Below are 22,416 nucleotides of genomic sequence, written 5' to 3'. Positions count from 1 at the left end.
AGAGGGAAACTCTTGAGTTTGAGCAGTGAGCGAGTGAGCGCGTCTATGATGTCATCGCGCTCATGTTGTAGCTTCCTGCAGATTTGGAATCGGAAGGTTACTAAAGTGAACATTCCATTGGTTGGGTCGGGCGCAGGAAAAAATGGAGGGACTTGGGCCAGGTTGGGCTCGGGGCCAATGTGGTTCTGTCAGATTCGGGTCGGGGTTTTTTTTCCTGACCTAAGCAGGCCTTTATTCTGAAGTGATTTACAGCCAATGAAATAATTTTTTGAAGTGTTGTAATGTAGGAAAAGCAGCAGCTAGTTTGCACACAGCAAGCTCCCACAAACAGCAATCTGGTAATGACCAGATAATCTGTTCTTGTGATGATTGAGGGATAAATATTGGCCAGGATACCGGGGATAACTCCCCTTCTCTTCTTTGAAATAGTGTCATGGGATCTTTTACATCCTCCTGAGAGTGTGAACGGAGTCTCGGTTTAATGTCTGATTTGAAAGACTGCAGCTCTGACAGAGCAGCATTCCTTCAGTACTGCACTGGGAGTGTCAGCCTAGATGTTTTATTTTTGTAAAAGAGGGACTTAAACCCACAACCTTCTGACTCTTGAGGTGAGAGTGCTACCATTGAGCACTTTAATGGAACTGCACTAATGGGGAGGTGATGGTTACTAAAAATTACCACTAGGCCTGCTCGCCTCATGTTAATTGTCACTTATTTGATACTTTCTCAACTAAATTAAAATAGGAATTATCTTCTTTTCTAGGGATGGACAAATTACTGCCATTTTGGATCAAAAAAACTATGTGGAAGAACTCAATCGACACCTAAGGTATGAAATGGACTATTCATGTGAAAGACTGGCTCTATGTGTGGACCTTTTCAAATCCTCATTCACTGAACAGCCTCCATCTATAAAAAAAAAAAAATTACTTAAATAACCAGAGCTGTTGGGCTGGATTTTACCTTAGGCGGATGGGAATTCACTGCCAGTGTGAAAGTCAGTGGCGAACCCGCTTCTGCCTAGCCTGGGGATCCGTCCTGTATTTTATGGGTCCCCTGGCTTTAATTGTTCCGAGGCGGGATTCCTACCCACTTGAGGGAGTAGCTCCCGCCTCAGTGAGCTGTCGGCCAATCAGCTGGCTGGCAGCTCTTAGTCCCAGCAGTGCCACCAGGAGCGGTGGCCACTGCTGGGACTGCAGCCCAGCTGACACCATGGACTCTGGAGATGAAGTAAATTGGGCTTGCCTCACCAGGGGGATTGGTCCTTCCCTGGTGAGGCTGGAGTGGTCGTTTGTGGGGAGGAGGGTGTCTTGGGTCCCAGGGGTGGGTTGGAAGGCGGGGACGGCCCTCAATCGGGCACCCTGTGCCTGAGTGCCATGTGGCCTTTCACATCCCCAGCACACCTGCTTGCCATGGGTAAAATACCCGTGAAGGTGGGCGAGGGCCCTTAAGTGGCTGTTAAGTGGCGGTGTAAAATTCAGCCCGTCGTTTCTAACTGTGAACAGTTCTGGTCTGCACATGATAAAAAAGGATATAGAGGTATTGAAGAAGATGCCAAAACAAGATATTTGCAAAAACGGTACTACAACTGAGAGGTTATAACTATCAGGAAAGACTGAACAGGCTGGGGCTCTTTTCTCTAGAAAGGAGAAGCTGTAGGATGACCTGATAGAGGTCTTTAAAATTATGAAGGGTTTTGATGGGTTAGATGTTGAGAAGATGTTTTCACATGTGGGGAAGACCAGAACTAGGGGCCATAAATATAAGATAGCCACTAATAAATCCACTAGAGAATTCAGAAGAAACGTCTTTACTCAGAGTGGTGAGAATGTGAAATTTGCTACCACAGGGAGTGGTTGACGCTAATAGTATAGTTATATTTAAGGGAAGCTAGATAAACACATGAGGGAGAAAGGAATAGAAGGATATGCTGAAAGGGTGAAATGAAGTAGGGTGGAAGGGGGCTCTTGTGGAGGATAAACACAGGCATATACCATCTGGGCCAAATGGCCTTTTCCTGTGCTGTAAATTCTACATGTGTAAAACATTTGCTTAACTTACATATTTTGCTTGCAGTGCAACTGTAAATAATCTACAGGCAAAAGTGGATGCATTGGAAAAATCAAACACCAAGCTTACTGAAGAGGTTAGTGGAAGTTCGTACAATTCACAGTCTTGTTTCTCAGTCCATGACCCGCTCTATAAAGATTTGCAAACTGGGTATTTGAGAGAGAATGGGAGTAAATACATAGTGCTGTCATGGCTTTATTTTACCAGACGAGCTAGATTTATGAAATTTTGTTGCCAATTGAATGCATTGAGCAATGAATTGGCAGATGCTACAGTGACGCTGACATTGTTTCACTGATGTGAATCTAATGATGTGACACAGAGCCAAAGGGCAGAAAGTAAATCGCAGTAGGCTGGGTCAGATCTGTGGTTGAATTTTATCTTTTTCTTTTTGGTTTTGGCAGAAATTGGAATATTCACATTCTGACTGCCACTTGTCTAATGGAAGCAAGCATTAAAACAATTACTTATTGCTTCTATTAATTGACTGTTTTATTGTAGTGTTTTCAGAAGTAATCAGATTGACTTATAAAATGAAAATAAGTGCAAATTATTTGTTTCGCCTCCTCCATATCTTAGATGGGTTTAACGGCATGAAATCTTATGGTATAGCAATTTGTGAATGACATCTCTCCAGCACTGATCTAACCAACAGCGTTTTCCTTACTTACATTTCAATCTCTCATTTGGAAATTGTGTGTCCTCAGTATTATAACAACAACAACTTTGTATTTCTATAACCCCTTTAACATAGTGAAATGTCCTATGTTACCTCACAGGAGGGTTATCAAACAAAATTTAGCACTGAAGACAGGTGACCAAAAGCTTAGTCAAGGGGCTAGGTGTTAAAGAGCCTCTTTAAAGGAGGAGGGGAGAGAGGCGGTAAGTGTTAGGGAGGGAATTCCAGAACTTAGGGCCTTGGCAGCAGAAGGCGCAGCCACCTGTGGTGCAGCAATTATAATTGGGGTGCTCAAGAGGCCAGAATTAGCGGAGCGCATCTAATCCCACATTCCAGCATCTGGTCTTTAGCCTTGCAAGTTACAGCACTTTAGGTGCAGGTCCAGGTACATTTTAAATGAGTTGAGGTTTTTTCTGCCCTCCACCACAGATCCGGGCAGTGAATTCTAGACACCCACTACCCTCTAGGTGAAAAAGTTTATTCTCGTCCCCTCTGATCCTTCTACCAATCACCTTAATTCTGTGCCCCCTGGTAATTGACCTCTCCGCTAGGGGAAATAGGGGTCCGTCCTGTCTACTCTACCTAGGCTCCTCATAATTTTGTACACCTCAATTAAGACACCCCTCAGCTTCCTCTTTTCTCAGGAAAACAACCCTAGCCTATCCAATCTTTCCTCATAGCTGCAATTTTCAAGCCCTGGCAACATTCTTGTAAATATCCTCTGTACTCTCTCCAAAGCAATTATGTCCTTCCTGTGATGTGGTGACCAGAACTGTACGCAATACTTCAGCTGTGGCCTAACCAGCGTTTTTATATAGTTCCAGCATTACATCCCTGTTTTTGTATTCTGTACTTCAGCCAATAAAGGAAAGCATTCCATATTGCCGCCTTCACCACTTTATCTACCTGTCCTGCCACCTTCAGGGACCTGTGGACATGCACTCCAAGGTCTCTCTCTTCCTCTACCCTTCTCAATATCCTCCCGTTTATTGTGTATTTCCTTGCTTTGTTTGCCCTCTCCAAATGCATTACCTCACACTTTTCCAGATTGAATTCCATTTACCGTTTTTCTGCCCACTCCCCAAACCATTGATATCATTCTGGAGTCTACGGCTATCCTCTTCACTATCAACTACACGGCCAATTTTTGTGTCATCTGCAAATTTCACAATCATGCCTCCCACATTTAAGTCCAAATCATTGATATATGCCACAAACATCAAGGGACCCAACGCTGAGCCCTGCGGAACGTCACTGGAAACCACCTTCCATTCGCAAAAACATCCGTCGACCTTTACCCTTTGTTTCCTGTCACCGAGTCAATTTTCGATCCAACTCGCCACACTCCCCTGTATTCCATGGGCTTTTACATTTCTGACCAGTCTGCCATGTGGGGCCTTGTCACATGCCTTACTAAAATCCATGTAGACAACATCCACTGCACTACCCTCATCAATCCTCCTTGTTACTTACTCAAAAAATTCAATTAAGTTAGTAAGACACAACCTTCCCTTAACAAATCCATGCTGGCTATCCCTGATTAATCTGTGCCTCTGTAAGTGACAGTTTATCCTATCAGAATTGATTCTAATAATTTGCCCACCACCGAGATCAGACTGACCGGCTTGTAATTATTTGGCCAATCCCTCACACTCTGTTTTAAACAATGGTACAATGTTCGCAACCCTCTAATCCTCTGGTACCTCTCCTATATCTAGTGAGGATTTGAAGATGATCCTCAGAGCATCCGCTATTTCCTCCCCGGCTTCCTTTAACAGCCGCGAATACAATTCATCCGGCCCTGATAATTTATCCACTTTCAAGGATGTCAGACCCTCTAGTACTTCCTCTCATTATGTTTATCATATCTGATATTTCATACTCCTCTTTAACTACAGTGTCTGCATCATCCACCTTCTTTGTGAAGACAGAGACAAAGTACTCATTAAGAACCCTGCCCACATCTTCTGCATCCATGCATAAATTACCTTGTACATCTCTGATAGGTCCTACCCATTCCTTAGTCATCCTCTTGTTCTTAATGTACTGATAAAACATCTTTGAGTTTTCCTTGATTTTACCTGCCAATATCTTCTCATGTCCTTGCTTTGCTTTCCTAAGTTCCTTTTTTACTTCACCCCTGCACTTTCTATACTCCTCTAGGCTTTCTAAAGTTTCACGATTTTTTGTGACCGTCATAAGCTTTCTTTTTCTGCTTTAACTTACCCTGTATGCTTCTAGATAGCCAGGGGGTTCTAGATTTGGCCATACCACCCTTTTTCTTTGTGGGGACATGTCTATAGTGTGCCCGTAGAATCTCGCTTTTGAATGCCTCCCACTGGTTTGCCACTGATTTTCTTTCAAATAGCTGTATCTAGTCCATTTTCACCAGATCACCCCTCAGCTTAGTAAAATTTGCCTTCCCCCAATCTGGAACTTTTACTCCTGTTCTTTGTCCTTTTCCATAATAATGCTAAATCTAACTATATTATGGTCACCATCTCCAAAATGCTCACCCACTGCTTCATCCACTTGCTCAGCTTCATTTCCTAAGACTAAATCTAGAATTGCACCCCCTCTTGTTGGGCGTGTTACATGTTGGCTAAAAAAGGTATCTTGCATGCAGTTCAAGAATTTTGTGCCCTCTGTTCTTTACACTTTTTATCCCAGTTGATATTAGAGTAGTTGAAATCCCCTACATATTTGTTCCTCTATCTCCCTCCCACTACTTGAGGGTTTATAGCACACTGCTAGTAGTGTGACTGCCCCTTTTTTATTTCTGAGCTCAACTCATATGGTCTCATTTGATGATTCATTTAGCATATCGTTTCTCCTCACAGCTGTAATTGGTTCTTTAACCCACAATGCTACACCTTTTTTTTTTTAATCCCCCTGTCCTGCCCAAAACTCTATACCCAGGATGTTCAGCTGCCAGTTTTGCCTCTCTTTAAGCCAGGTTTCTATTATAGCAATGATATCATGCTGCCATGTGTCTATCTGTGTCCTCAGCTCATCGGCTTTATTTGCTATACTGCTTGCATTTAAATAAATACCTTTTAACACTGCCAAATTCCTGTGCTGCACACTTTTTTTTAAACCATTTACTTCTTTCAGAGTCACTCGCAAATTTTCTGCCTCCCGTTCCCTGCTTTGAATTTATCCTATGTGAAACTGCCTGCAGGTTCCCATCCTCCTGCCAGTCTAGTTTATACCATCCCCAATAGCACTAGCAAACCTTCCTGCAAGGAGATTTGAGATTCCGGAGCCGCTCGCTAGGGAAGTGTAGCAGAGGCTGCTTCCAGTTGCCTTCCTCATGGCTGTTATTGTTGGGGTACCTTCTCTGGAGGAGGTGCCATGGCTATTGGGTCCTCGCATTCCCCTTTTACAACAGGAGGTGGGGGGGGGGTGGAAGGTCGGGAGACACCCACACCAATTGGACGTGAGACCCCCCCCCCCCAACTCCCCCAGCTATATATCAACCCAGCATCAATGTTCCGGAGTCTGTTCACCGAGATTGTCTAGATTGGAGCCCAAACCCTCCTTTTGGTTTTCGCTTCCAGTTGTTGCATTGTAGAACTGATGGTATTTCCCTTCTTTTATAGAAGATGGAAGTTTCCATTTATTTTCTCTCTTTCACCCCACTTTCAGCTTGCAGTAGCAAACAACAGGATCATCACATTGCAGGAAGAGACTGAGCGAATAAAACAGGAAAATGTTTACTACTCTGACTCGACTCGAAAAAAGATGGAAGTAGGTATAATGGGAGGGAGCCGCTGCCTTGTCTGCGAAAGTTAGCATTCAAATCAAATCCCACTTGGGAGATCTTTTATAAACTTATTGTATGGTACCTTTAATATATCAAAATGTCCCAACTCGCTTCACCAAAGTGTTATCAGACAAAATTTGACAAAAAAGAATTATTAGGAAAGGTAAACAAAAGTTTGATCAGAGCATCTTGAAGGAGTAGGAAATTCCAGAGATTAGGGCCTTGGTAGTTAGTGACATGGTTGATCATGAATGAAGCTGGAAGTAGAAGACCCATTTGAGGTGCAACCGTTTTTATGGCCCAGTTTTTACGATGATCTGCTCAGCACATTATACAGCCTAGTGATGAAGTAATGACAGTCTGTATTCAGGTTTCCCACATCTCCCCGCCGCTCTGTCCCCACCCCCCCACCCCGATCCAGCTCTCCCCGTCTCTGCCCCCCTCTCGCGCGCCATCTTTGTCCCTCTCTCGTGCACGCCCTCCCCCCTCGTGCTCTCTCTCTTACCCCTTGCGCATGTCCTCTCTCTTGCTATTCCCCCCCCCCCCCCCCACATGCGCTCTGTCTCTTTTCTCCCCTCTCTCTCTGTATCCCTCTGCTTCCCTTTCTGTACCTGATTTGATTCCGATTTTCTTCTCTGTCGTTCATCTGTTTCTTTCTCAATCCATAACTCTCATTGGATAAGGAAGAAAGACTGTTGGTCCCATTGTTCACTGAGGTCCCATTTGCTCCGTTGCCCTTGCTGCGCTGCTATTCGCTCACGCCAGTTACAGGGCAAAATGTTTTTTGATTTGAAGGGTGCAGGAAAAATAGAGAACACATTGCGAGATGCCTCACTCCAGCAATATGCAGACCATTATTTCTGGTAGTGTTGCAGTTCATAATTTAATGTATTTTTTAATTTCTTTGTTGTGTTGATCGAATGAACCAAATCCTGGCAAAAATCTCAAAGCTAATTTCAAAAGCAAACTGGTGCCATGTCATAAGATGGACTTTAGTGTCTGTCGGTAACGAAAGAATATAGCACCTTCTTTCATCCTGTTGTATCTGAAGACATAGTAACTGAATTTCCAATGCCTTAATGTGAAATGAGTTTTCTTTTTGCAGGTAGCAAAGCTGGATGGGAATGCCGAGGGACAGGCACATCGACAATTACGCCAGGGAACAGATGATGCCCAGAGTGAGACCAGGAAACAACTTAAGGAGGAAACTCAACTAAGGCTGGTAGGTCAGTGCAGGGTGATCTCAGGATACGCATGAGGCTAAATCTGAAATGTGGCATATTTCACCGCTGGCCCCTTGTATCCGCTCATGTTGAATTCGCATAGATTTGCCAGTGGGGTTTTATAAGCTCAGCACTGTCCCGTGTGAGGTTGTTTTCTTTTTAAATTCATTCTCTGGATGTGGGCGTCGCTGGCAAGGCTGGCATCTAGCCCTAGCTGCCTTGAGAAGAGGTTTAGTACAACTGAGAGCCTATTTCAGAGGGTAGTTAAGAGTCAAGAACATCTTTGTGGGTCTGGAGTCACATATAGGCCATACCAGGTAAGGACGGCAGGTTTCCTTCCTTAAAAGGACATGGTGAACCAGTTGGATTTTTCTAAACAACAGTCTGACAGCTTCGTAGTCACTTTTTACTTATAATAGATTTTTAGTTTGAGTTTTTTGAGAAGTGAATTCAAATTCTCAAACTGGGTGTTGTGGGATTTGAGCTCGTTGTTCTCTGGATTAGTAGCCCAGTAACGTATCCTTACATTTAGTTTGTGACTGTTTTATAGAAGTGGGCAGAGTTCACCATCATAATCGTGGATAGAATAATCCAGATATTGCAATCAAATTTTAATTTCATTCAATCAAGGGGCGGCACTGGACCTAATCTTAGGGAATGAAGCCGGACAAGTGGTAGAAGTGTCAGTGGGGGAGCATTTCGGGGATAGTGACCATTACTCTAAGATTTAAGGTAGTTATGGAAAAGGACAAAGATGGACTGGAAATAAAGGTACTGAATTGGGCGAAGGCCGATTTCAATATGATAAAACAGGATCTGGACAAAGTGGACTGGGAGCAGCTACTTGTAGGAAAGTCTACATTGGACCAGTGGGAGTCATTCAAAAAGGAAATAGCGAGAGTTCAAGGCCAATCTGTTCCCGTAAAGGTGAAAGGTAGGACCAACAAGTCCAGGGAACCCTGGATGTCAAGGGATATAGAGGATTGGATCAGGAAAAAAAAAAAGGAGGCTTATGGCACATTCAGAGTGCTGAAAACAGCAGAGGCCCTAGAGGAGTATAGAAAGTGTAAGGGGGTGTACTTAAAAAAAAAAAGTAATTAGGAGAGCGAAGAGGGGACATGAAAAAACACTGGCAGGCAAGATCAAGGAAAATCCCATGGCGTTTTATAAGTATACTAAGGGCAAGAGGATAACCAGGGAAAGAGTAGGCTCCCTTAGAGGTCTACATTAGGTCGGGAAAACGAGCCCGACCCGACCCGAGTTCGACCTGGCCATCCGTTTACTTACCTCCCGACTCGGAACCTCCACGAAGCTGCCGCGCATGCGTGATGATGTCATAGTGACCTCACTTGCTCACGGTGCAGACTCCGTTTTGGCCTGGACTCCCAGCTCAGGTGAGTTTTTTATTTTTAATACTTAACAGCACAGCACTGACCCTGCGTGTCCGGCCTGACCCGACTCGACTTGGACTCGGCCCGACCCGAGCCGAGCCCGAAAGCCGGAGCCTGAAGATGGGCCCGACCCAACCCAAACCCGGCACATGTTGTCGGGTCCCGTCGGGTAGCAGGCCTCGAGGGACCAAAGTGGCAATCTGTGTGTGGAGCCAGAGGACGTAGGTGAGGTTTTAAATGATTACTTTTCATCTGCGTTCACTATGGAGAAGGATGATGTAGGTGTAGAGATCAGGGAGGGGGATTGTGATATACTTGAATAAATTAGCATTGAAAGAGAGGAAGTATTAGTGGTTTTAGCGGGCTTAAAAGTGGATAAATCCCCAGGTCTAGATGCAATGTATCCCAGGCTGTTATGTGATGCAAGGGATGTGATTGCAGGGGCTTTGACACAAATTGTCAAATCCTCTCTGGCCACAGGAGATGTACCAAAGGACTGGAGGACAGCGAATGTGGTACCATTATTCAAGAAGGGTAGTAGGGATAATCGAGGTAATTACAGGCCAGTAAATCTATCATCAGTGGTTGGGAAATTATTGGAAAAAATTCTGAGGGTCAGGATTAATCTCCACTTGGAGAGTCAGGAATTAATCAAGGATAGTCAGCATGGCTTTGGCAGGGGGAGATCATGCCAAACAAATTTGATTGAATTTTTCGAGGAGGTGACTAGGTGTGTAGATGAGGTAAAGAGGTTGATACAGTCTACATGGACTTCAGTAAGGCTTTTGATAGGGTCCCGTATGGGAGATTGATCAAGAAGGGAAGAGCCTATGGGATCCAGGGCAATTTGGCAAATTGGATCTAAAATTGGCTTAGTTGCGGGAGGCAGAGGGTAATGGTCAAGAGTTGTTTTTGCGATTGGAAGCCTGTGACCAGTGGTGTACTGCAGGGATTGGTGTACATTAATAATTTAGACGTGAATATAGGAGGTGTGATCAGTAAGTATGCAGATGACACGAAGATTGGTGGTGTCGTAAATAGTGAGGAGGAAAGTCTTAGATTACAGGACGATATAGATGGGCTGGTAAGATGGGCAGATCAGTGACAAATGGAATTTAATCCCGAGAAGTGTGAGGTGATGCATTTTGGGAGGACTAACAAGGCAAGAGAATATACAATGGATGGTAGGACCCTAGGAAGCACAGAGGGTCAGAGGGACCTAGGTGTACTTGTCCATAGATCACTGAAGACAGCAGCACAGGTAGATAAGGTGGTTAGGAAGGCATATGGGATACTTGCCTTTATTAGCCGAGGCATAGAATATAAGAGCAGGGAGGTTATGATGGAGCTGTATAAAACGCTAGTTAGGCCACAGCTGGCATACTGTGTACAGTTCTGGTCGCCGCACTATAGGAAGGATGTGATTGCACTGGAGAGGATGCAGAGGAGATTCACCAGGATGCTGCCTGGGCTGGAGCATTTCAGCTATGAAGAGAGACTGGATAGGCTAGGGTTGTTTTCCTTAGAGCAGAGAAGGCTGAGGGGGGGGAACCTGTTTGAGGTATACAAAATTATGAGGGGCATAGATAGGGTAGATAGGAAGAAACTTTTTTCCCTTAGCGGAGGTGTCAATAACCAAGGGGCATAGATTTAAGGTTAGGGGATTTGAGGAAAAATATTTTCACCCAGAGGGTGGTTGGAATCTGGAACGCACTGCCTGAAGGGGTGGTAGAGGCAGGAACCCTTACAACATTTAAGAAGTATTTAGATGAGCACTTGAACCGCTATAGCATACAAGGTTATGGGCCAAGTGCTTGAAAATGGGATTAGAATAGATAGGTGCTTGATAGTCGGCACGGACACGATGGGCTGAAGGGCCTCTTTCTGTGCTGTAAATCTCTATGACTCCAAGTTCAGTCTCCCTGCGATGAAGGTTCAAGTGCTAATTATTTGGCCTACACGATACTGAACTGCGTCTTGCTCTTCACTGAAATACAGTGCTTCAGGTCACAAAACACTTATAGTAATTTTTACTCACATACACAGTCAATATTATAACTTTTTAAAAAAAAATTCCTTCCAGTTTTAGCTAGAGGAATCTACACTTTTGGGTACAAAAACATTCTGTGATTTTTGTTCTGTGAAGTGTGGGTTAGGAACTTGACTGAAAATGATAGAAGAGGAAGAGAATTTAGTAAATAGACTGTGATTCAGAACACTAATAGTAATTTTCTGTGTGACGGTCTTGAAAGAATTTTTACAAAATGGTTAAGTGGCAATTTCTTGGTGGAGTGTGTTGGCAGGCACTTTGATTTTGAAAGGATTTGGTTGAGTGGTTTCTGCTGGCAGGAGGATTGGTAATTAGAGAACACAGCTTTAATATAATTGGCAAAAGGACCAGAGGGGAAGATGAGAATTATTTCTACACAGAGTTGTTGTGATCTGGAATGCACTGCCTGAAAGGGTGGTGGAAGCAGATTCAATAGTGACTTTCAAAGAGAATTGGATAAATACTTGAAAAGGAAAAAAGTTGCAGGGTGATGGGTTAGAGCAGGGGGTGGAGAATGGGACTAATTGGATAGCTCTTTCAAAGAGACGACACAGGCATGATGGTCTGAATGGCCTATCCTGTGCTGTACCAGTGTAGTTTAGATACCTGTTGAAGAACTGGCATTTGATTTGGGGAATGTTCACTTTGGGGAAAGAATTTAATGTGTTTGTGTCTGTGTGGTTTAGGATGTTGAAAAAGAGCTGGAGATGCAGATTGGTATGAAACAGGAGATGGAACTAGCCATGAAAATGCTGGAGAAAGACATTTGTGACAAGCAAGATGTGTTGGTAACATTTAGACAACAGCTGGATGATGTACAGACTCTCAACCACGAGCTCTCTCAAAAGGTTCAGGTAAGAAAATGAGTGAGACACTACAGAACAACTTGCATTTACATAGCAAAACGTCCCAAGGCTCTTCACAGGAGCGATTATCAAAACAAAATTTTCGAACAGTTGAACAAAAGCTTGGTCAAATGGGTGGGTTTTAATGAGTGACTTAAAAGGAGGAAAGAGAGGTAGAGAGGCACAGAGATTAAGAGAGGGAATCCCCGAGCCTAGGGCCCAGGCAGCTAAAGGCACAGCCGCACATGTTGGAACCATGAAAATCAGACAAGTGCAGGATACCAGAATTGGAGGAACGCAGAGATCTCAGGATTGTAGGGCTGGAGGAGGTCATAGAGATAGGGAGGGGCAAGGCCATAGAGGGATTTGAAAACCAGGGTGAGAATTTTAAAATTGTGGGTGTTGCAGGAATGGAAGCCAGTGTAAGTCAGTGAGTCCAACAACTGATGGGTGAACAGGACTTAGCTTGTGGTATCCAAGGAAAGTGTGGACTGAAAGGAAATTAATATATCTGTTGGGAACATAAAACAACTAGTGGTCAAGGCAGTACGTGTCTATTTGTTCTTATAGGCATCTCCCATCAGTGACAGAAGAATTGACTAACTAGCGACTGTCTCCTTGAGGGGAGGTCAGCAGGGTCTTGTTGCAGAATAGGAGTACTCCAAGTTGAAACAACTTGACACAGGAGGATTCAGTTAGATCATGACTGATCTGTATCTCAGTTCCAACTAATCACCTTAAGTCTGTGACTTTTAGTACCCTTACGTAACAAAAAATCCATCAGTCTCAGTTTTGAAATTTTCAGTTGACCTTCAGGCCAGGCGGTAGCTGTGGAGAGAAAAACAGAGTTAATGTTTCAGGTCGATGGCCTTTCACCAGAACTGGGAAAAGTTAGAAATGTAACGGGTTTTAAGCAAGTGAAAGTGGGGAGCTTGGAAAAAAGAACAAAAGGGAAGGTCTTTGATGGGGCAGAAGACAGGAGACATTAAATGACAAAAGAGTTGGTGTAGAGCCAAAGGGAGTGGTAATGGGATAAGTAAAGAAACAAAAGATGTGTCTAAAGGACATGTGAGTGGGAGAATGATGAACAGCTGCTGTCCAAAAGCAAAACAAGAGAAAAATGAGACTAAAACCGAAACCTGAAGAGAAATAGGAAACAAAATGGGGGCAGAAGTTATGATCTGAAATTGTTGACCAGTGTTAAATTGGAAGACTGTAAAGTACCTAATCGAAAGATGAAGTGCTCTTCCTTGAGTTTATGTTGAACTTCATTGGAACACTGGAGTTGAGGACAGAGAGGTCAGCGTGAGGGCAAGGTGGAGAATTAAAATGATAGGTGCCCATAACTCGGGGTCATGCTTATGAACTGAACTGAGGTATTCCACAGAGCGGTCACCCAGTCTGCGTTTGGTCTCCCCATTGTAGAGCAGACCACATTGAGCAGTGAAAACAGTATACTAGATTGAAAGAAATACATATAAATTGCTGTTTCACCTGGAAGGAGTCTATTAAGAGTCTATTTAAAAAGAGCAAGTTCTCCTGTGTACAGCTAGCTGATAATTACATAATACAAATTATGTTGTAAAATCAGTCGAGCAGTGCAGTCTCTAGGTGTGATTGGGGGAAATTACCCAGTCATTTCCGTTCTACTGGGAACAGTGATGTCACCATATTGCAGCCTTTTTATTTTATTTTAAAAAAAGCAACTTTGAATTATCAGCAGTCGATCTTGCTGCAACTAACAGATTCTTCAATGCACAAAGAAGATTCAGTGTGCTCTTTCTCTTTTTTGCAAATGCTGGTTTCTTTTAAATGTCACAGGGCTCTGATACTGTGATCAGACAGAAGAATGAAATCATTGCTCGTTTGGAGGAGAAGGCTCACCAGATGAGTTGTACCATTAGGCAACTGGAGCAAAGGTAAATATCACAGTGTGCATGTGCAGCCTACAGGTTGCTTGACAAGTGATTTTTCAGTCCACACTTTGAACACCAGATAGTCTGACTGCACGGTTTCAGATTGCGACCAACTTGTCTGCATCTAATAAAGTTTAGATACAGAGAGCAGGAGTTAGGTGCTTTTCCATTTGGGAGTGCTAGTTTCAATAATAGAAGCTCAAATAATCCCAGGTGGTATGATCACACGGGCTCAAAATCTGTTTGTTTAAAAAAACAAATGTGCTGTTTGGTACGTCAAATGTTTTTAATACTCGCCTATATTTCTCCCTCTGTCGCTTCCACTTCCTTGACAGCCCCCATTAAAGAATTAGCAGATACCACAGCACAAAGAGATGAAGTATAGATTCACTTTGCATTTTTTTATTTTATCTTTCCCCGCCTGTCCATCATACCTGCAAGCAGGGACGTGGCCCTCACTAGGTGCCTTACACTGACTCTCCAAGCCCATTGTACCACTGTCGGGCTCTACTTGACCGCATGTCAGTGTGTTATTGGCACTGTTTGAATCGAGGAAATCACTTTTAAAATTGATGGATCTTCCTAAACCAGTAGGGGCATGACATAAACTGTGTGCCCGTGTAAGATAAAACACAAGCTGGTCAGTGGGTTAGGAAAGAGATGTAACAAAATTTAATGATTGCATTTAGCTAAAAGGAAGCAAAATAAATGATTGATCTTCCCTTTAACAGTCATGGTATTTTGTTGAATTTTTATTTACCTTTTTTAAAAATGCTGTCACCAATGGTCAATCTTAGAATTAAGGTCCCAGCCTAGATTTCTCAATTGTAATGCCATTGGAAACTTACATGGAATCATATAGAACAGGAGGCCATTCAGCCCATTGTGTCTATGCTGGCTCTTAGAACGAGCTATCTGATTAATCCCACTCGCTTTGCCATGCCGCTCCCACCACTGCTCTTTCCGTATAAGCCTGCGATTGTTTCTGTCAGTACTGCACCCACTGTCCTGCACTTTTACTTCATTCTGCTGGCAGTAAACCAAACTTGTAGGTTGTAAGCTGTCTAGTCCAAAATGTCACAGAATGAAATTACACCATGGTGTACTGCCGTGAGCTGGGCCGAACCCAGTCTGAAAATGTTCTGCTCAAATAGAACTGTATAGCAGGAAGCCATCAGTCCATCATACCTGTGCTGGCTCTGGTCAATGATGGTTTAGTTATGAAAGAATGATTATGGTATATGCAGAGTTCTCAGACAGGCTCAACATGTTTAATTTCTTTAGTGACCATTAGCCCTCCCTCCATCTTCGGTCTTAATGAATGGACATGGCTGTACTTTCCTGTTTCCCAGTGAATTAAATCTAAACATACCCTAGTGTATTACTGTAACATGAGGTACTGTGCCCACCTGTGCTTTTTTTTTGTTCAACACGGACTAGAATCCAGTTTAGTATTTCATTATTTTTATTCCTTTTCTGCTAGTAATAGCAAACATTAGACCTCATATCCAGGTGAATCATACTTTGCAGAGTGCCTGTTGACTCCACTGCCTCGGCCAATGAGTTGGAGGCAGGGTGGGACTTTGGGCAGGACTTGTACCAGCCAGTCTGTTTTACAGAAAAGTCCATTTACTCAGCAAACAGAGTCTATTTAAACAGTGCTGGACCGAGTCCATTTAAAAAGGGTCTCTATTTACTACAATAAACAAAAGTCATGACTAAAACTACAGCAACTTCTCCTGATTAACAGCAGGGTGATTTCTCCAGCAAAATACAGTCAGTTGAGGATAGTTACAGAATAATGTGGGTAAAATCAGTCCCAGTCACTTATAGCAGTGGTTGGGTAATTCTCCTGTCAATCATCTCCATTCTGGCCAGTAATAGAGTTGCTATACACCCCCAGAGGCGTAGTAGTATTAGCATAGAATATTGAACTCTGGAAATGTAAATGATGCAAAATAATTTCCCCTCACTATTAGTCCAGTGCTTTTGTGCCCCCCCACCCCTACTTTATACCTCTATGCATGTAGTGTGAGAGGGGTGGTTGGAGGGGGAAGCACCTGGGGACATGTGGAAGTGATGGTGAATATGAATAGATCTGCTTGATTGACATGTCCAAATCGCCCTCTGGGCTTGTAAATATTTGGGACTGTGAATGTACAAGCATTGATGCTTTAAGATATGAGTGCTTTAATACAATGGAAAGATCATTTCAACCTGCAAATTTGCTAATGAAAGTGCTGTTTACCGTGTCTCTCTTTTTTCTCCTGTTCCTTTTTTACTTTTTTATTCTTCATCTTCCCTCCTCCTTCGGTTTTTGCAATGTCTTCACCTACCTCCTGCTCTCCCTGAACTTGTCTCAAAAAAAAAAGTGAAAATGATTTGGTGAAACAAGCTAGAAATCTAAACATTGCAGCTGGGAAACTTGTGCAGAAACACTAGGCATCAAGAGAGAAGATATTCTACTAACCCGGCGTCGGGAGAGAAAAACCTTTTAAAAGTTGTGGTTACAGTTTGCAGTGAAGCATTTTTTTTTCAATTAAAGATCAACTGCAAAAATGTTTATTATAGTATTTGAATAATTCATGTTTCACTTGTGGCCCTTTTTGCCACCATTTACATGGCCTGGTTTCTTTATGGTATGTGAGTGGTATGATTTCCTCAAGAATACTTTGCCACCTTCAGCAGAAAGCTTCACTTTTAAAGTAGTTGTCAATTTCTTCAATTTTAAAATGAGCCCATTTGAAGCCAAAATGCTGAGTGCAATTGCATTTCTGTTGTTGACCTTGGCCACTTTGATATGTCATGGAAGCTTGACAGAAATATCCAAGATTATAGAAATAAGAGTGTACGGTGAAGTCGCCTTATTATCATACACCTTTACCATAATCCTTGATGATGATTCATCGGGAAAGGTTTTTAAAAAATCTATTCAGCATTCTTTGACTTGGCGTTGTGTTGGTTTGGGAATGAGCTTGATGTTGGAAGATTTCACAGCCATGAAGTACAGCATTGGATGCTATGATTCACCTTTTTAGCCTTCAGCTTTGGGGGGGGTTGAAGCACAAAAGCGTCCAGCAGTTTGCATTAGTCCGGACTTCAGAGATACAGGCCAGTTGCAATCCTCTGAATATTTTTTGGAGGATCAATCCCAAACCTTGCTCCCCTTGTTTTGCCACCTGGCCAGTTGTGCTTGCCCTTTTTTTTGCCAAATGCAACGATTTAGGGGAATACATATTGACCAGGGACATCACTGAAAAAGATTACCAGTTAGTTGTCACATTGCTATGTGTGGGAGCTTGCTGTCTGCAAATTACCTGGTGCCTATCCTACATTACAACAGTGAGTATACTTCAGAAATACTTCTTTGGCTTGGAAGCGCTTTGGGCGTCCTGAGGTTATGAAAGGCACTTTATAAAGGCAAATCTTTTTACTAAGGTGTGTGGGAATAGGGTAATGGGTTTGAATCTATTGCAGACACTCCCATTGAATGAGGAAAGCAGAAAATGAGGTGCAGTGTTACCGACTTTTATTGTTTTCCGTTTGTAAAGTGTAGATTGACGGTAGAATTGCTAGATTAGGGATTCTGCCAATAACAATGTGCGGGTGAGTTTGTTCATTTTGACAGACACTTGTCGAAAAAACAAACGGAAGTGACGTTGGAGGTGATGGAGGCTGTAGGATCAAGTTAAATGGGTTTTGAAAATGCTGTTAGACAGGTGAAGAGGAATAATTCACATGTTTATTTTTCATGGGATTAGTGCTGGGCTAGTTCACAGCAAGCCTTCACTTTATAGAATAGTCAGCCAAGGAGATTCTTCTACTGAGACTGCTCTGCAAGATTTTCACACTGTATGGACATTCGTAACAAACAGTTTGCCATTTCAGAGTTTAACGATTGACTTGCAATATAAAATGGTATGGTGATGAGCAGATTTCACTAATAATTTGGGTTTTTTTTGTTTGCAAATTAAATCCTCTGAATTTGTAATGTTGTGGCTCTCTGTACTTAAACTGGACAGTTCCATTTGCCCAAACCCCATTTTGGGTAAATTCTGCCTAAACTATTCTGTAATAAATAGTAGGAACAGGAGGAGGCCATTTAGCCCCTCGAGCCTGTTCTGCTATTCAGTGAAATCTTGGCTGATCTACAACCTAACTACTACACATTCCTGGGTGTTCCAACATGACCTCCTGTTTAAAGTGAACATGTGATGGGCTGATGCCAAAATGTAACCAGATTTTAACCTGTCCATTAGAGGATCCGGAACCAAGTAGCATATGTGGAATTAATTGTGAAGTGTGTGGGATTAAACAGTTGGCTTTCAGAGACAAACACATTGTTTGCTAATTGGGTAATACGGGAATTCGTCGTGCAACCAATACCTGCTTTTGCACTATGCTGTCCGAAATTACTTTTTATTTAAAAAAAAAATCTAGATTGAATGCGTTCGAGGTTTTGGCTGTTGCATTGGAGTTAATTCTGGTGCAAAGATTTGTTTTTTCTGGGAGGAAAGAAATGTCAAAAAAAGAATTGTTTTGTTAATTAAACATCATTATTGTGAACTGTGTAGTAATAGATCAAAATAAAACACTTGGAAAGAAAACCATCTCTCTGCTTGGATCCCCTTTCCTTTGGCAAGGCTTCCATTTTGTTTTGTCTGTTTTGAACCATCATTGAGTTTTTTTTGTTTGTTTAAACTTGATCTTTTACCACCCCCTTTCCTCCACCTCCACCATGGCTTTTTGTTTTACCACAAACTCATCTGGCTCAAACCCAGATTGCGACAGATGGAAAACAACTGGCGGTCGGCTGAGGAGGCCAACTGGCTCTTCAAGCAGGAATTTGGCGAGAAGATCGTCAGTTTGCAGCAAGAGGTGGATATGCTCACCAAGCAACGGTAGGTGACCTCATGATTGCACTGTCAGTAGTGGGGAGAGGGAGAACAGCAGGAGCATAGCTTAGCGCAAATTGATGCATGTTTGTGTGGACAACCAGTCACTTGCTTTGTAGAGTGTTATAAAAACACAAGCAATAGAAGCTGAAGTCAGCAATTTGGTCCTTCAAGCCTGCTCCACCATTCAATAAGATCATGGCTGATCTTTTATCTCTACCTTCCCGCACTATCACCATATCCCTTAATTCCCTTAGTGTCCAAAAATCTGTCAACCTCTGTCTTTAATATATTAACGACTGAGAATCCACAGTTCTCTGGGATAGAGAATTCCAAAGATTGACAACCCTCTGAGTGAAGAAATTTATCCTCATTTCAGTCCTAAATGGCCACCCCTTTCAAAAACATTTAGAAAGTTATGGTAAACCTTCATAAAATACTAGTTTGGCCAGCTGGAGTATTATGTCCAATTCTGGGCACCACACTTTAGGAAAGACAGGAAGACTTTGGAGAGGGTGCAGGAAAGATTTACTAGAACCGTTCCAGGGATGAGGGACTTTAGTTAGGTGGACAGACTGGAGAAGCTGGGGTTGTCCTCTTAAAAGGAGAGAAGGCTAAGAGGAGATTTGTTGGAGGTGTTTAGGAAGGGTTTAGATAGAATAAATGAAGAGAAACAATTTCAAATTGCTAAAGAGTCAATAACCAGAGGCCACAAATATAAGTGGATTGGTAAAAGAGCCAGAGTTAATAGGAAAAACAATAAAAACGTAACACTATAATACCTGCTTTTCTGTCATTACATTGCTCAATTAAAAATAATTGGATAATTAATTCTATTAGTAACTAAACTGGCAGGAGTGGATTGTACTTTTTTTTTAGCCTATTTAAGACAGAGAATATTCTCTAATGGTGAGGCTTCAGCTACATGAATGCTGAGTTGCATCAGTTGAGATATCTGTAATGTCTCATGATTCATTAGCAAAATTGCTACAGCACACACTTATTACTTGCAGTCGAAAAAGTGGGTTTGCTTGTTCAAGTTCTGCTAATAGATGTAATACATCTGTGGCAGTAGCTCTAACATAAAATTTACAGCATAGAAACAGGCATTTAGCTCAACTGGTCCATGCTGGTGTTTATCACAAGCCTCCTCATCTCACTCTATCTACATATCCTTCTATTCCTTTCTCCCTCAGGTGTTTATTTAGTTTCTCCTTAAATGCATCTATACTATTCACCTCAACCACTCCATGCGGTAGCGAGTTCCACATTCTCACCACTCTGGGTAAAGACGTTTCTCTAGAATTCTGTTTGGGATTTATTAATACGAGCATACGAATTAGGAGCAGGAGTAAGCCACTCGGCCCTTCGATATTTATGGCTGCTAGTTTTGGTCTCCCCCACAAGTGGAAACATTTTCTCTAAGTCTACCCTATCAAACCCTTTCATAATTATGCATTTGTCCATCAGGTCACTTCTCATCCTCTTTTCTTGAGAATAGAGCACCAGCCTGTTTAGCCTTTCCTGATTTGTTTTTTCCTGTCAGTTCTGGTATTACCTCCCTGTTTGTTTCATCCAGTCATGGTATTTCTGGGAGATTTGTCATTAAAACTTGTTTTTTAAGAGCAGAGCTTAAGGTTCTTAGCCCTGAATTTTAATTCCAGCCCCTAATCCCCAAAACCACCACCGTGCCAGACTAGAACAGCACAACGTGGGGGTGGGGGGAGGTTAAAATTGTGGCAGCATGCTGCTCTCCAACTTCACGTTGCACGTCATTTTAATGCCATGTTTTGGACAATGTGTGAGCCCCACTTCCTGGGCAGGTGAGGGCCTGGTTGAGATTGAAAAGTTCAGACCTGTTGTCATTCAGACGTCAATGCTTTTTTATTAAACTTATTGCATGGTTCAGTGCCGTGAACACTGAGAATTACCAGGAACCGCAGAGGCAGGTGGAGGCAACAAGTGATTGACATAAAAAAAGTTTATCAAGGATTCTTTGTATGTTAGGAGAAACTGATTTGCCTCATGGGGAAAACTTGCACCTTTCCCATACTGGGCATCCCACCACACCCCAGAAATGTGACCACCTCCCTCTGTCCCCCCTCTCTCTCTCTCACTCTCACTCTCTCTCCATCCTCCACTCAGGGGGTCCCAGTCCCAATCTGTTTATTTCACTGCTGGGGCTCTTTCCTGGGAGTCCCTGCCAGCAGCCTCTCCATGCCCTTTCCCAATAGTCTTCATGTCAGTCTTACCCAGCTGGGAACATAGGAGGCTGTTCAGCCCTTTGAGTCTGTTCCTGCCATTCAGTTGGATCATGGTTGATCTGTACCTTAACTCTATTTACCCATTTGGTTCCGTAACCCTTAATATTCTTACCCAACAAAAATTTATCAATCTCCATTTTGCAATTTTCAATTGATCCTCAGCCTCAACAGTTCTTTGAGGATAAAAGTTCCAGATTTCCACTGCTGATTGTGTGAAGATGTGCTTCCTGACATCACCCCTGAATGGCTTGGCTCTAATTTGAAGGTATAAGAACAGAAATTGCTGGAAATACTCAGCAGATCAGGGAGCATCTGTGGAGAGAGAAACAAAGTTAATGGGGAAAACTTTGTGCTGGTGGCAGGGGGCCCGACATCGGGGGAAACCGACGCTGAGATCCCCACATCACCTCTTGCACGGAAGGCCTGTTGAATTTAGAGCCAGTCAGGGCCTTCTGTACAATTTAGGACCTTGCTGCCGGAAGTCCCAGCCTTGCAGAACTGCTGGTCAATCAGAGATAACTGCAGCAACCAGACACCGAGGAGTGACGCTGGAACCAGGCTTAAGGTAAGTCAGGGTGGGAGGGGTGTTGCAGGGAAAGGAGTTCGACAGCAGAGGCAGGGGGTGGCCCTCATTGAGCCCTCCCTTCCCAATGCTGGGTCCCTCGTTCAGGCACTAAGTGCCTTTGAATGAGGGACCCTGCCCCCCACTCCCCTACCCGGGAAGCAACCCACATGGGTCTTTGGTGCTATGCTTCCTGCGTGGCGGCAGGGCTTCCAGCCCCGGACTAAACTTCGATGGAGACATGATGGTGGCGGAGTCCCCCTCCCACCATCATCCCACCTCCCTCCAAACCCACCGCAGGGGAGAGCATAAAATTCTACCCAATGTTTCAGGTTGATGACCTTTCATCAGAACTTTATCTAATTTTAAGATTCTGTCCCCTTGTTCTGGACTCGCCATCAGAGAAAAGAGTTTCTCTTTCTATGTACCCAATCAAATCGTTTTAATAATTTTCAATACTTAGAAGGTTAAAGGGTGATCTAATGTAAGATATAGGGATTTCAAGCATGTTTGTGCAAACTGTCTTCATATTTTAAACTTTTTAGCCATGATATCATTCTGGTAAATCTGCATCGTGCCCCTCCAAGACCATCATATCTTTTCCTGAAGTGCGTGCCCAGAACTGAACAGTCCAAGATCAGGTCTAACCAAAGCTCTGTACAATTGAAGCGTAACTTCCTCACTTTTATATTCCAGCCTTTTTGAGATGAAGGTCAACATTACATTAGCCCCTTTGATTACTTTTGGATTGGAAT

General features: G+C 43.0%; 1 protein-coding gene across 11 annotated transcripts in view; it reads left to right on the top strand.

The window, feature by feature from the left end:
• Positions 1-22,416, top strand: part of rufy3 (RUN and FYVE domain containing 3) — a 68,899-nt gene that overhangs the window by 35,739 nt on the left and 10,744 nt on the right. For 7 of the 11 annotated variants that reach the window (XM_068046667.1, XM_068046646.1, XM_068046636.1 and 4 more), the window contains 7 exons: positions 764-829; positions 2,077-2,146; positions 6,398-6,503; positions 7,625-7,737; positions 11,866-12,033; positions 13,846-13,943; positions 18,722-18,841. In XM_068046667.1, the coding sequence (XP_067902768.1) occupies positions 764-829; positions 2,077-2,146; positions 6,398-6,503; positions 7,625-7,737; positions 11,866-12,033; positions 13,846-13,943; positions 18,722-18,841 (741 nt within the window). The other 4 variants (XM_068046734.1, XM_068046724.1, XM_068046705.1 and 1 more) reach the window with 3 other exon arrangements.

This window comes from Heterodontus francisci, chromosome 1 (genome assembly GCF_036365525.1).
Source record: "Heterodontus francisci isolate sHetFra1 chromosome 1, sHetFra1.hap1, whole genome shotgun sequence".
Taxonomy (NCBI): Eukaryota; Metazoa; Chordata; class Chondrichthyes; order Heterodontiformes; family Heterodontidae; genus Heterodontus; species Heterodontus francisci.
Note: the sequence above shows the minus strand (reverse complement) of the source record. Positions and strands in the feature narration are given on the sequence as shown.